The 14547-nt window shown below is 45.0% G+C and overlaps 1 protein-coding gene across 3 annotated transcripts in view; it reads left to right on the plus strand.

The window, feature by feature from the left end:
• Positions 1 to 4795, plus strand: part of OSBP2 (oxysterol binding protein 2) — a 131222-nt gene extending 126427 nt beyond the window's left edge. For 2 of the 3 annotated variants that reach the window (XM_055146737.1, XM_004615558.2), the window contains 2 exons: positions 2817 to 3043; positions 3183 to 4795. In XM_055146737.1, the coding sequence (XP_055002712.1) occupies positions 2817 to 3043; positions 3183 to 3328 (373 nt within the window). In that variant the 3' untranslated portion in view covers positions 3329 to 4795. The remainder of the gene's footprint in view (positions 1 to 2816; positions 3044 to 3182) is intronic. The other variant, XM_055146738.1, reaches the window with a different exon arrangement.
• Positions 4796 to 14547: the final 9752 nt, after the last annotated feature.

The raw sequence follows: 14547 nt of genomic DNA on the forward strand, positions 1-14547 counted from the left end.
ACCACATCCTCGGGCTTTTACATCCAACCACCAGCTGGGCTGACTGGGAAATATTGGGAGGGATCCCAGGCTTCCTGAGACCACTTAGGATTATACATATATATGTGTGCACATATATAAAATATATATTAACCAGCAGCAGAGCCTGGCAAGCTACCCGTGATGTATTTGATATGCCAAAAACAGTAACAAAAACGTGCTCTTTGTGTTCCTGGAGCAAGCAGATGCCGTTGGGCTACACTATCACGTAGTGTAATGTAGGGTCAAATGAAGATGTTACTGGTGCCCACTCGAACAAACCGATGAACAATGGGATGACAATGATAAAGTGATATTAACCAGCACATATCAGTTTTATTTCTATAAACTGCTAGCAGACAACTAGAAAATAATATTTAATAAAAGAAATCACTTGATATTAGAGAACATAAATGCCCTGTAATTTTATATTTAAAGCATCTGTAAATGTCTCTTTGCTAAATAAAAAATAAAGAAAAATAATTTAAAAAATTAAGCCTTTGTAAAGAAAATTATGGGGCTGGAGCAGGGAGGGTTCTTACCTTGCACACTGCCAACCCAGGTTCGATCCCTGGCACCACATATGGTCCCCTGAGCACTGCCAGGAGTGATTCCTGAATACAGAGCCAGGAGTTAACCCTGAGCATTGCTGGGTGTGATCCAAACATTAAAGAAAATTATAGAACTACTGAAATTATCAGCAAAGAGATTAAATAAATAGAGGAAGATACAATGTTCATGGACAAAACAGTAGCATCAATAGTATGTCATGATCTCGAAAGTGAGAAGATTAAATAAAGTTCTATTAGTAATTCATGCAACGTGATATTCTATTTTAAAGAATAAAGGACTAGGAAATGTCTAAAGAACAGAGAAAAGAGAACTGATCCTCATATAGATCAGAAGTGGAATCAGATACTGAGCCCAGACTTATGGATATTTGGCGTATGACAAAGATTCCTCATGTGGAATGAGGAACTATTTGTTAAAACGATTTAGAAAAGGAGCCAGAGATAGGGTTCTTGCCTTGCATGCAGCTGGTCTCAGTTCAATCCCTGACACCCTGTATAGCCCTTTGAACCTGCCAGGAGTGACCCTGAATGCAGAGTCAGGAATAAGACCTGGGCACAGCTGGATGAGGAACAAAAACAAAACAAAACAAATTGGCAAATGTTCTTTATTACAGAGAAAAATTTAACTGAATTCCTTCCTTACATCATAATAAAAATTTGATGGGTAATATGTAATTAAGTTGATTTGCTTTAAACAATTAGACTGTAAGAAGAAAAATAATCTTTTATCTCGTAAGGAAATAAATCTTAAACAAGACCCAAAAAGCATTAATACATTTGACTGTACTAAAATACTGCTGAAAAACCACTGAGAGAAAATTAAAGACAATGTGTAAACTTGGAGACAAGAGTCACAATACTTCACATCTGACAAAAGACTGGTATCAAGAATAAAAGTAGGGACCGGAGCGATTGTACAGCAGGTATGGCATTTGCCCTGCACGTGGCCGACCTGGGTTCAATCCCTGGCATCCCATTTGGTCCCCCAAGCACCTCCAGGAGTAATTCCTGAATGCAGAACCAGGAGTAACCCCTGAGCACCGCTGGGTGTGACCCCAAAAACAAACAAACAAAAGTAGAAATATTTTATCACATTAAAAATAAGTAAAAATACATGAAGAACTTCTAATCAGTTAAAAAGCTAAAACAGGGGCTGGTGAGATAGCACAGCGGGTAGGGCGTTTGCCTTGCACGCGGCCGACCCGGGTTCAAATCCCAGCATCCCATATGGTCCCCTGAGCACCGCCAGGGGTAATTCCTGAGTGCAGAGCCAGGAGTAACCCCTGTGCATCGCCAGGTGTGACCCAAAAAGCAAAAAAAAAAAAAAAAAAAAAAAAAAGCTAAAACAATCCAAGTACACAAGAATTTCACAGAAGACACACAGCTGTCATTCTTTGAAAATGGTGATTCATTCATAATCAGAGAAATCTAAATCAAAACCACAATGAGATAACCTTACCTTTCATTCCAGTTGGCAAACTGGAGAAAAGTGTTGGAAGAAGTGAATCTACAATATCTTTTTGGCACCTTTGGTAGTAGTGTAAAGTGGTATAACCATGTTGGAAAGCAATCTGTCTTTGCCTCTAAAGAAGACCATCACAGGGGCTGGAGCGATAGCACAGCGGGTAGGGCGTTTGCCTTGCACGTGGCCGACCCGGGTTCAAATCCCAGCATCCCATATGGTCCCCTGAGCACCGTCAGGGGTGATTCCTGAGTGCATGAGCCAGGAGTGACCCCTGTGCATCGCCAGGTGTGACCCAAAAAGCAATAAATAAATAAATAAATAAAAATAAAGAAGACCATCACAAACCATGTAGCTAGCCCGGCACTGGCGTTTCTAGGTGTGTACACACAAGAGCTATTCCTGCAGATGCATCTGTCTTGCTTGCAGCAGACCCAGGTTCAATCCCCAGCATTCCATATGTTCCCTCTAGTCTGCCAGGAGTAATACCGAGTGCAGAGCCAGGAGTAAGCCCTGGTGTGCACTGAAAGCCCCCCGCCCCCCAAAAAAACACAAAGAAAAGACTGTTAGGAAGCAGTATTAAGCTGATCATTTGTGAAAACCCAGAGAGAAGGGCCCCACTGTCCAGTCGTGGAGAGAGTAGGGAAACTGAGGCTTGCAGGCGTGTGGCACACGTGACAGGTGGAGGCCCGCAGCCGACGTAGCAGGTGGTTGGGGTGGGCGCGGAGCGGGTGCGCTACTCACGCCGCCCGTGGTCGCTGCAGGGAGAACGCGGAGAACATGTACTACTTCTCGGAGCTGGCGCTGACGCTCAATGAGCAGGAGGAGGGCGTGGCGCCCACCGACAGCCGCCTGCGGCCCGACCAGCGGCTGATGGAGAGGGGGCACTGGGACCAGGCCAACATGGAGAAGCAGCGGCTGGAGGAGAAGCAGCGCATCTCGCGGCGTCGGCGGCTCGAGTCCTGCTCCCAAGGCTGCGGCTCCGAGGAAGGTGAGGCCGGCCGGGGGGCGGTACGGGTGCGATCTTGAGGGTGTCCGAGGGGGCGCTGCGGGCGGGGTAGGGGTGGGTTGCCTGGGCCCCGGAGGGGGACTCGGGGAGCCCGCCCACCTGCCCCGCTCTGCCTGTCCAGCAGAAAAGGAGACGGATCTGTACACGCCGCTGTGGTTCGAGAGGAAGCTGGACCCGCTGACCGGAGAGATGGCCTTCATGTACAAAGGTGGCTACTGGGAGGCCAAGGAGAGGCAGGACTGGCACATGTGCCCCAACATCTTCTGAGCACCGCCCCTTCCTGCAAATAGAGGTGCCTGCACAGCCTGGTCCACCTTTTCTTGAACGCACCACTTGAGTACTCCCTACCCGCCCCTCCCACCCTCACTCACACACACACACACAACTTTCCCCCTTCCGTTATTGTTGTTATTGTTTTTTAAGGACTTTTGAGGGGTTCCCACTGGGAAGGAAGATGTGCCGAGGCTGGGTTTGCTCCGGCCTCCGAACCCCGTCAGGTACGGACTTGGGCCTCCTCTAGAGCCCAGCTTCCAGAATGCAGGCCTGCAGGCCTGGGCCCCGGACTGCCCCTGTCACCTCCCCGCCCCAGGGGAAAAGCAGCCCCTCCTTGGGAGCCACGTTTGACTTTTTTAGGAGAACAATCCCCGTTTCTTTCCAGCCAAGACGTTTAGTAAATATTTTTAGTACAGCACTTAGCAGACAACTTTCTAAGTGTGCTCTCTTGCCACGCGTGTGTCCTGGCAAGAGCCCTTTCTTTTTAAGACACGAGGAATCCAGCCAGAACCCAAGGTGGGCGCCATTCTCCAGCTTAAGGCAGCGAGCCCCGCCCCTCTTTGTAGCTGCCCACTCCCGAGGACCCGGGGACCCCTCAGAAAGGGACAGGCGGGCCTGCCCTGGCCCAGGAGAGCACAAGCCAGTCATCTCTGACGCTATTGCCCCACCCACTGTTGACAAGTGGGGGACAGCTGAGGGGCCCCCAGGCGGAGTGGAGGGCAGTAGCCCCTTGCCTTGATTTGGCCAGGCAGGCCCTGTTTCCCAGACCCAAAGAGAACAGGGTTTGGGGCCGAACCTGCAGGTGCTCCCTTCTCCAGAACCAGGCCCCAAATCAGCAATAATGAACAAATTCTGGACTCCGCCAGGGCGGACCCAGAGGCTGTGTCCGTATCCGGGCCTCGGCGGCTCTGGGACGCCCCATACCACACCCTCTGAATTCTTATTTGCCTGATTTATATATATATGACATATAAATATATATAAAAATAGCTATTTTGCTTAAATTTCTATGGTATGTGGAGTGAAAAAAAAATTATGAAGACAGGGCACGCCTGTCTGAGTTTGGCCCTCCTGTCAGCTGTGCCCTCTGCTTTTGACCCTCTTCCAGTGGCATCTGCCACCAGTGAGGGGGCTGGGCCATCGCGGCCACTGTCCCGGCCCCTCAAAACTCCCACTCCGAACCTTTCTGCTTCACTCTCGTCCTGAAAACTCACAGGGTTTTTCTTTCTACTCCAGAACTGATTTTGTTTTTATAAAAAAAAAAAAAAAAGAAAGAAAAAAAAGAAAACACTCAAGTGTGAAATGCCTTAGGGTACCCCTGGAGGGAGTCAGTGTGGGCAGGTGGGAAAGTGGGGTGCCCCACCCCACCTACAGCAGAGTGGGGAATGCAACTCTCTTTTCAGCACTGTTTGTGAGCCAGTCCCTACAGACTAGTAATAAAAAAAAATCTTTGGATGTGGAGTTTTCCGTGTCTCTCTCACTGACTCCATGTGTGGCTGGGTCGGGTGAGGCTGGCCCAGGTGGCACCCCAAGGTGGCCCTGGGAAGGATGACGTGCCTTCCTCTGCTTACTGCCAAGGTAAGTGTGAGGTGGAAGGGGTGGAAGTTGGGGAGGGATGGTAACGGAAGTGAACCATATGATGGCCTGGAAGGTTCTAGAGCTAAGTCAGCAGCACAACTGCAGCTTTGCCTTAGGGGCCCAGCCACTGCACCCACAGTCATGACCTGGGCTAATTCTGTTCCCCCAGAACCCAAGGTTTTGAAGCAACATGGATCACTAGATCCTTGCATATGGCAGACCTGGGGTTGATCTCTGGCATCCCATATGATCCCCTGAGAACTGCCAGGAGTAATTCCTGAGTTCAGAGCCAGGAGTAACCCCTGAGCACCACTGAGGTGTGGCGTAAAAAACTGCACTGTAGCACTGCTGTCCCCATTGTTCATCGATTGCTCAAGCGGGCACCAGTAACGTCTCCATTGTGAGACTCGTTACTGTTTTGGCATATCGAATACACCATGGGTAGCTTGCTAGGCTCTGCCGTGCAGGCAGGATACTCTCGGTAGCTTGCTGGGCTCTCCAAGAGGGACGGAGCAATCAAACCCGGGTCAGCCACATGCAATTCAAATGCCCTACCTGCTGTGCTATCGCTCCAGCCAAAATGGTGAATTAAAAATAAAATACAATGAAATTTGTCTTAAAAATTAACCCTTAGAGCTGGATAGTATAGCACGGAAGGTGCTTGCCTTGCATATGGCTGACCCAGTTCAATCCCCAACATCCGATATGGGCCCCCTGGATCAGGAATGATCCCTGAACACAGAGCCAGGAGTAAGCCGTGATAACAGTCAGATGTGACCAACCACCCCAAAACAAAGTATCTCTAAGCAGACCAGAGGTGGGGTGAGGAATATCCCCTAAAAATCTGTAATCAGAAGACCCTCACTTTGGCAGTCCAACTGCTACCAATATAAGCATTTCCTATACTGAGTTGACTTCCAAAGAAGGCTTTCACGATAAGGGCGTGATAACCGCAAAGTAGAGAACATGCTAATAATTTCCAGTGAAAATATTAAAATAATAGCAATAGTTTTTTAATAGTTTAAAGTCTACTGGAGGGGCTGGAGCGATAGCACAGCGGGTAGGGTGTTTGCCTTGCACGCAGCAGACCCGGGTTTGAATCCCAGCATCCCATATGGTCCCCTGAGCACCGCCAGGAGTAATTCCTGAGTGTAGAGCCAGGAGTAACCCCTGTGCATAGCCAAGTGTGACCCCAAAAGCAAAAAATTAAAATTAAAATTAAAAAAAAAGTCTACTGGAGGTAGACTTTGATCAGGTGTTAAAATAAAACATACTTGGTCATAAAAGATATAGGAGTACTATTTTTTTTTAAAATGTAAGGAACTAGTCAATCTACCACTGAAATTTTACTTTTTTTTTTTTAAGGGTGCTGGTGCTCTGACCCAGGGCATCAAGCCTGAGAGATATGTGCTGTAGCCCTGAACCATTACCCTGGCCCCCATTTCAGCTGATCTAAAAGAAAGCAAGAAAATAAAGGGGAAGGAATGCAAATAAGGTGGATAAAAAGCATTTAAACTGATAGGAATAAGTTGATAATGCATTAGTAAACCTAAAAAATTTTAGTTAAGTGCTTCAGACTAAAAATATAAGTGAAAACAAAAGCCAGCTCTGTGCCATTTACAAGAATACCTAAAATATTAACATGCAGACTAAGAGCTGAAGGCAAAAAATAATTACTAGAGGCCAACTCCTAGAAATAAAGAACTCACTTGGTACCAGGTAAAATTAAATTTCTGAAATTCTTATGTACTTAATACCATCTCAGTGTGAAATGGACACAAAGATAAATGGACAAATACACCATTATAAGGTGATTTTAACATCTCTCCCAGTAATGAGAAGTAAAACAAAAATTATCAGTAAGGTTTCAAACAACATAGCAAATGATGTCATGGATTACAGGGTATTACACATAATTACAGAATATGTATTTTTGAAACACATGGAACATATATGAGTATAAACAATCTGGAACTGGAGAGGTAGTACAAATGTTACGGCATTTCTTTTGCATGTGCCTAAGTTACAAACCTTGTTTGAATCCCCAGCATCACATATGGTCTCCCTAGCAAAGATCCAGGAGCAACCCCCCTGAGTACCAGGAGGGAGGGAATGGAGGAAGGGGAGGGGTGGCAAAATAAAACAAAACACACACCACATACGGGCCAATCATAAAGCCTCAAAATTTCAACAGGCTGTAGATAAATTGCATTTTCAGATCCTAATGAATGTATTTCAAAATTGGTCATAAAAAGATCATTGAGGGGTCGGAGTGATTTGCCCTACAGCGGGTAGGGCATTTGCCTTGCACGCGGCCAACCCAGGTAAGATCCCCAGCATTCCATATGGTCCCCCAAGCACCGCCAGGAGTAATTCCTAAATGCAAAACCAGGAGTAACCCCTGAGCACCACCGGGTGTAACCAAAAAAAAAAAAAAAAAAAAGGAGAGATAGTGCAAAGGTTTGGAGCACATGCTTTTGGTTCCCAGCATGAGCACCCTGAACCACCACCAGGACCTACTAAATACACTGAACACCATCCATCCACTGTGGCCAAAATTAATATATAACATAACCAAGAAAGCTAAACTTGAAATCTCAGATAAACCAAAACTGATCAACTTTGGTGATTAGGAAGACAGAAAAAAGCAAGATAAGAGAGACTGAGAGGGGCTGGAGCAATAGCACAGCGGGTAGGGCGTTTGCCTTGCATGCAGCCAACCCGGGTTCGATTCCCAGCATCCCGATTCCCAGCATCCCATATGGTCCCCTGAGCACCGCCAAGGGAGATTCCTGAGTGGAGAGCCAGGAGTAACCCCTGTGCTTTGCCAGGTGTGACCCAAAAAGCAAAAAAAAAGAATGTCCCAAAACCAAAACCAAAATCATGCTTAAAAGGTGTGACAATTTTCAAAATAAAATCTTAGAAAAATATAACCCAGAAAATTGTTTCTGCTTTGGTTTTTGGGCTACACCCGGCAATGCTCAGGGGTTACACCTGGTTCTGAACTCAGGGATTACTCCTCACAGTGCTCCTGGGATGCCAGGAGTCGAACCCAGGTCAGCCATGTGAAAGACTAACACCCCACCTACTCTACTGTTGCTCTAGCCCCACGTGTAACAAAATTTACCCAAGGAAAAAAGCCTGAAGAGTATGCTATTTAAAATAAAAATCAGTTAAAACTCTCCCCTCAGAATAATGGTCTGCCTTGCACACAGCAGACCCAGTTCAATCCCCAGCACGACCATGGGTGATCCCTGAGCACTTATGCCCTCTGACCTGCTGAGTTAGGTGGGGTACAGACTGTAACACAGACGCCCTGCTGCCTGCTCAGACCTCCTGCTTCTGCAAATGAAAGGGCATCCATCTACCTAGGCCTTTCCTTCACGTATGGAAACTTTCTTTCCACTGTGTATCATTCAGACTGGACCTGTTCTGAAAGGTTGTTAGATCATCTCTAATTTTATAACTTGCTGAGTGGATGAGTCTAAGAACTCAGATAAAGAGGATCACCTTCCTAGATCTGTACTCAGATTAAACTATATATATATATATATATATATACATATATAAACTATATATATATATATATATATATATATATATATACACACTTGCTCTTTGGGTCATACCTAGTGATGCCCAGGGGTTACTCCTGGCTTTGCACTCAGGAATTACTCCTGGTGGTTCCCGGGTTCACATATGGGGTGCTGGGAATGGAACCTGGGTCAGCCGCGTGCAAGGCAAACGCCCCACACGCTATACTATCACTCCAGCCCGGGATTAAACAATTCTTGATTTAAGAAGAAAGTTTCAACTAATTCTGAGGATAAGATCAAAACAGGCCTGTGAATACTGACGTGTAAACAGCCTTCCTGCTCTCCTAGGCCAAGAAGAAAAACACTTTCTATTTTGTTTTATTTGGGAGACACACCTGGTGGTGCTCAGGGGTTATTCCTGGCTCAGCACTCGGGGATTACCCCTAGTGGGCTCAGATGACAATACGGGATGCTGGGGATCAAACCAGGGAGGGTCACATGGGAGGCAAGTGCCCTATCTGCTGTACTATCACTCTGGCCCCAAGAAAAGAAACACATTTTGGTTTTGGATCATACCCAGCTATGCTCAGGGTTTACTTCTGGCTCTGCACTCAGGAATTACTTCTGGCAGGGTTCAGGGGATCATATGGGGTAGTGGAGATCAAACCTGGGTCAGCCATGTATAAGGCAAATACCATACCCACTGAACTATCATTCTGGCCCCAAAGATAAATACTTTTATGAAAAAGAAAAACAATCTCTCTTCATACACATAAAACACAAAACTTAAAACACAGGGCCAGGAAGGAATAGGGCTCAAAGGGCTGGAGCACATGTGTTATATGCAAGAACCCCATGTTCAATCCCTGGTGCCACATGGTTCCCCAAGTACTGAGGGGGTTAGCTTTTGACCACCACAGAGTATGCTCCACACACCCCCCCAAAAGACACTGATGACCAATCTTTGTCTTTTCTTTTTTTAAGGAAGAGGAGTGCAGGACGGGAAGGAGGAAGAAAGGGGGAGGGAGAGAGAAGTGAGGGAGGGAGAAAAGAGAGAGGGCAGAGGGGGAAGACATTACTGGTGCCTGCTCGAGCAAATCAAACAACAGGATGACAGTGCTACATATATATATATATATATATATATATATATGGATATGGGCTGGAGCAATAGCAGAGCGGGTAGGGCGGCCGACCTGGGTTAGATTCCTCTGTCCGAGAGTCCAGCAAACTACTGAGAATATCCTGCCTGCATGGCAGAGCCTGGCAAGCTACCTGTGGCATATACAATATGCCAAAAACAGTAACAACAAGTCTCACAATGGAGACATTACTGGTGGCCGCTCAAGCAAATCGATGAACGGGATGGGATGACAGTGCTACATATATGTGTGTGTGTATATATACACATACATAGATACATATATATATATATATATATATAAAGAAGGATTTTTAAATTTTGAGGGTTTTAGGCCACATTCAGATGTGCTCAGAGCTTGCCCCTGACTCTGCACTCAGGGATCACTTCTGGTATGGCTCAGGAGACAATACGTGGTGCTGAGACTGAAACTGGGTCAGCTACATGCAAGGTGTACACACTGAACTATCTCTCAGGCCCCAAGAGGGTTTTTTAAATAAGCCAAGGTGTGAAAGAAATCCGTAACATTTAAACAACATATAAAAATACAAATCAGTAACAGAAAAATGGTCAGAAGTCTCAAACTATCTCATAAAAGAAAACTTTTAGGGCTGGAAAGATAGTCCAGTGGTAGGGTACATGCTGTCAACCCAGGTTCAATCCCTATCACCACATAACATTTCCCCAATCCCTGCCACAGGATTCCATGAGCAGAGCCAGGAGTCAGCCCTGAGCACTGTTGGTGTGGCCCAAGAACCAACAAAAATGAAGAAATCTAGGGGTTAGAGAGATAGTACAGGGGTTAAGGCTCTTGCCTTGTATCTGTTCAAATTTCTGGTACTGCATCCCCAGGCATGTCAAGGGATCACATCTGAGAAGTCAGTGACCTTCGCTCCCCAACCCCCATCCCCCAGTTTCCCTCCCAATCCCAACCTGCCCCTTTGGTACATAACAGACTTTCTTTATATTGCTTATTCCAACAAAACTTTAAGAACTGGCAAATAGAATGATCAGAAAATAATAGCCAAGGGCCAGTTAGTGATTACCATATGATTTTGACCTATGTAAATAAAAAAATTCAAAGCATTTAATACAATATAAAAATGCCTATTCCTTACATATATACATTTCAACTCTGGAATCTAAAGTATATTACATTAAATTTTATTTTATACTTTATACTTCTTAATTCCTGAGTTTTGTGGCTTTTGTCCCTAACATGATGGAATATTCCTGATGGAATAGGAATGACTATTTCTATTCTCGATTATTATTATTAATGCAAAAACTAATTATTAGTGCAAAGAAAATATAATGTTTTGGTTTATTTTTTTTTGCTTTTGGGGCCACATTTGGCAATGCTTGGGGTACCATGTGGTCCTGGGGATTGAGCCCAGGCCTTCCAAAAGCAAAGCATGAGCTCAGCCCCTTTGAACCATCTCTGTCCTTAGAAAATAACTGAATAAAATTAATTTTCTATCTTATGAACTCTGGTAATTAAAAGGAAAAAAATGAACTCTTGTTTGATAATATTCAAATTTGCCGATCAACTTTGCTAATCAACTTCAAAATAATTAGTAATTTTGATACTTATTTCTTACATGGATGAAAATCCACATGTTCAGGCTGAGCAGGAGTTTGGCAAGTTCGGGGGAAATGGCCTTAAAAGTTTGGAAGGTAGGCTGGAGAGATGGTACAGGGATTAAGGTACCTACTTTTGTATGCAGCCAAACCTGGTTGTTTCCAAAACCTGGTAGCATGTATGATCCCCTGAGCACATAGCCAATACTGTCAGGTGTAGTTCAAGTAAACAATAAAAACTGGAAGGAGTAACCTTCATTTTTATTTAACCTGGTACCTTTGGATGAAGCTATGGCTGAGAGTCTTGTCTTGATTTTAATTCAAGGGGCACCAGTGGGCACTGGTGACTCTGTATGAAATGCAATATAAAGTTAAATTTGTTATGTGCCAAAGAGGGCAAGTTTGGTTTGGAAGGGAAACTGTGGATATTGATGGAGGGAAAGTCACACTGGCGGTGCTGGAACATTACATGCTTGAAACAAACAACTTTGTAAGTGCGCTTTTTTAATAAAAAATAACTAGTTTTTAAAAATGTTATAGAACGCTTATGAAGAAACTGGAAAACCTTGAGAATTTAAAAAGGTGAACAAATGGAAACCGTTTTGTAGTGCCTGGAAAGATTTTCAGAGTACTTAAAAAAGCCAACCTTCTCCAAACTTAGATCCAGATACAAAGCAATTATTACTAAAATCCCAATGGGACATTTTTGGGGATTTTTTTGGCAGGAGTAAGAGAGAATGAGAGTGATTTTAAATTTCATGTGAGAATAAATTCTAAGAATAGCTTGGAAGAGTATTCTTGATAGAAAAATAGTGAGGGAGATTGATCTATTTAAATGCTAATGACTCCCATAATTCTAGGTTTAGTTAGCACCTCACCCCTCTCTCAGAAATCGCTTATCCAGCTGAGAACAAGTTGTACCCACTGGCAGGTCTAAAGGGCAACTCAAGAACACAGGCCCCAAACCAAATATAATGTGAAATATAAATAATGACCAATGTGGCTCATTTAAATAAACAGGGCAGGCATAAATGAATTTCAAATTGGAAAAAAAAATAACAAAAAGTTTGACTCCTGCTTTAATACTTCACAAGGAATGAAGAATGACATTTAAAAACTACTGCAATAAAATGAGAATGTTTTTCTTGGGGGAAGGGAGGAGTGGCAGGCAGGGAGAGAGAAGGGCAAGTATTTTTGAGTGCATGATCAAAAATCCTGAAACATAAATATGTCTGACTTCAATAGACCATAAACCGAGCCAGACAAACCAGCAGAAAATAGACCAAAGTAGAGAACCCCTAGCTTACGCCACTTGTCCCTGGGTCTTGGATGAGCCCAACACGCTGGTAAACTGGCTAAACCATCCCAGAAAAATCCTAAATTTGATGATTTTACAATATAAAACCATTCTAGGTTTTCTGTCTTGCAGTTATGTAATAAGCAAGGACATCAATACCAAACAAACAAAACAACAACAACAACAAAAACCCTGTTTTTCCTGCAGTGACTCAAGAAAGTTGGGGGTTCTAGGGTGGGGGGGTAAACAGGGAAGGAAGCCTCTTAAATGTACTCACAGCTTATATGCGGCACCAGAGGCTTTAAAAAAAATAATTCCTGCTTTTTGGATCTAGATGCAGGCCATCCATTGAATGATTCCCCTGGTCTGCCTGCACGTACGTTAGGCTGTGCAACACCCGCTTTGACCACATGTAGTTACACCAGTGCAGGCCGGGGTGTTGCGCCTGCGCAGTGTGGGTGCTGCGCCTGCTGCAGTATGGGATGTATGGCACCTGCGCAGTGTGGGGTGCACATGGCACCGACCTCGATCTCAGCAAACAACGCTTGGCCCGCAGATAAAGGCTGCCTCCACCCTCCGTATGCATCAATTCTGTTAGCTAAGTGCTGAGAGTGAATAACGTGAGAATTTGCTTATGTCATATGATGTATGTGAGGAACTAAAATTCTCCCTTGAGTTTCTCTTCCGCTGGAGGCCCCCAAAACCAGTTAGTGGCAAATTGTTCTTATTGACGGCCCATAGAAAAGGGGAGACAGAGAAGAAGGAAGGAGGAGAAACAGTAAATTCAAAACAGGTTACTTCACTGCTCAAGGAGGAAAGATCCCAGAGAATCCCCTGTAAGCATCATAGCAGTGGAGAGAAGGCAAGAGGAAGGATATGCCCATCACGTCCTTATTCTCCACAGTTCTAAGTGTCCTCCCACAGGTCCAAGTTTGCCCCAGTGTTGAGCTCCCACAGCTTCTACTGGCAACTGCTATGAATGTCAAACCCAGAATCTTGGGCCACCCAGTGCTCTGGATGCTGGGTGGAAGCCCTGCTCTCATGCTTTACTGAAATCTGTCAAATAGCAGACCCAGTGACATCACAAACAGCCACTGAGTACTGCCAGAAACATACAGATAGCAGGTGTGGGTCAGGGGAGCTCGAAAGCAACAATGGGGGTTCAAGGCAGCAAGGGGCTGGACCAGAGTATGCACAGAACAATGGTTAAGGCGTCTGCCCTTGCTGCAGCCCACCTGGGTTGAATCTTCAGCATCCCCTGTGGCCCCCAAGCATTGCCAGGAGTATTATGAGTGTGGAACCAGGAGAAACCCCTGAGCATCAACAGATTTGCCCCCAAATCAGAAAACAAACAGAAAGGCAGCAAGGGAATTTGGTCTCCCATTTTAATTTCAAGTCAGTACAACCTGTTAGTTCAGATCACTGCCAGTATTTTCACCACTGGGTAAATTTCCAGTAGCAAAAGGGCCTTGTGACTAAATAAACTGGATACTTTAGAGAAGGAATGAGAACTTGAGGTGGGCCATCACTTATCTGAAGCCTTAAAAACTCAAAGAAGGAAGAGAAGTCCTGTAGGACCCATCAGAAGCCCTCCTTGGACCTGCTGTAGTCCAGGTTATTGGATGTGAACAGGCAATTTAGAAACAGGACTGGTAACAATTCTGTTTACTGCTGAGTGGGTGTGCCTTGCCAGTTCTTCTCCGTCTACTCTCTTACTGGAGGGTAAGCCCACTAGTACTGAGATCAGGAAGAGGACAGTCAGGCCTTAATCATGGCAGCAAAGTTAGCTCTTTTGGACAAGACTTTCATTCTTCAGAGCTCTGTTTCCTGTCTGTTCACATGTTCACGGGACCAAGAGCATTAAGGTATTCCAAAGGAAGCCTTGGAGATTGCACCTTTTACAAAGAATACTTCTGAGAATGCTTCCAAAAGCTTGCCAACCACCCTCCAGTCCCAGAGAGAAGCAGCCAGTGGAGAAACCACCCATTCAGTCTGAGCCTGTGGTCTATGTAAATAGCAAGAATGAGCAAGCTCTCAGTCTTTAGAGCTGTGAACTCTAGGCAACACTGCTTGAACCACA

Source organism: Sorex araneus, chromosome 9 (assembly GCF_027595985.1).
Source record: "Sorex araneus isolate mSorAra2 chromosome 9, mSorAra2.pri, whole genome shotgun sequence".
In the NCBI taxonomy this organism is placed as follows: domain Eukaryota; kingdom Metazoa; phylum Chordata; class Mammalia; order Eulipotyphla; family Soricidae; genus Sorex; species Sorex araneus.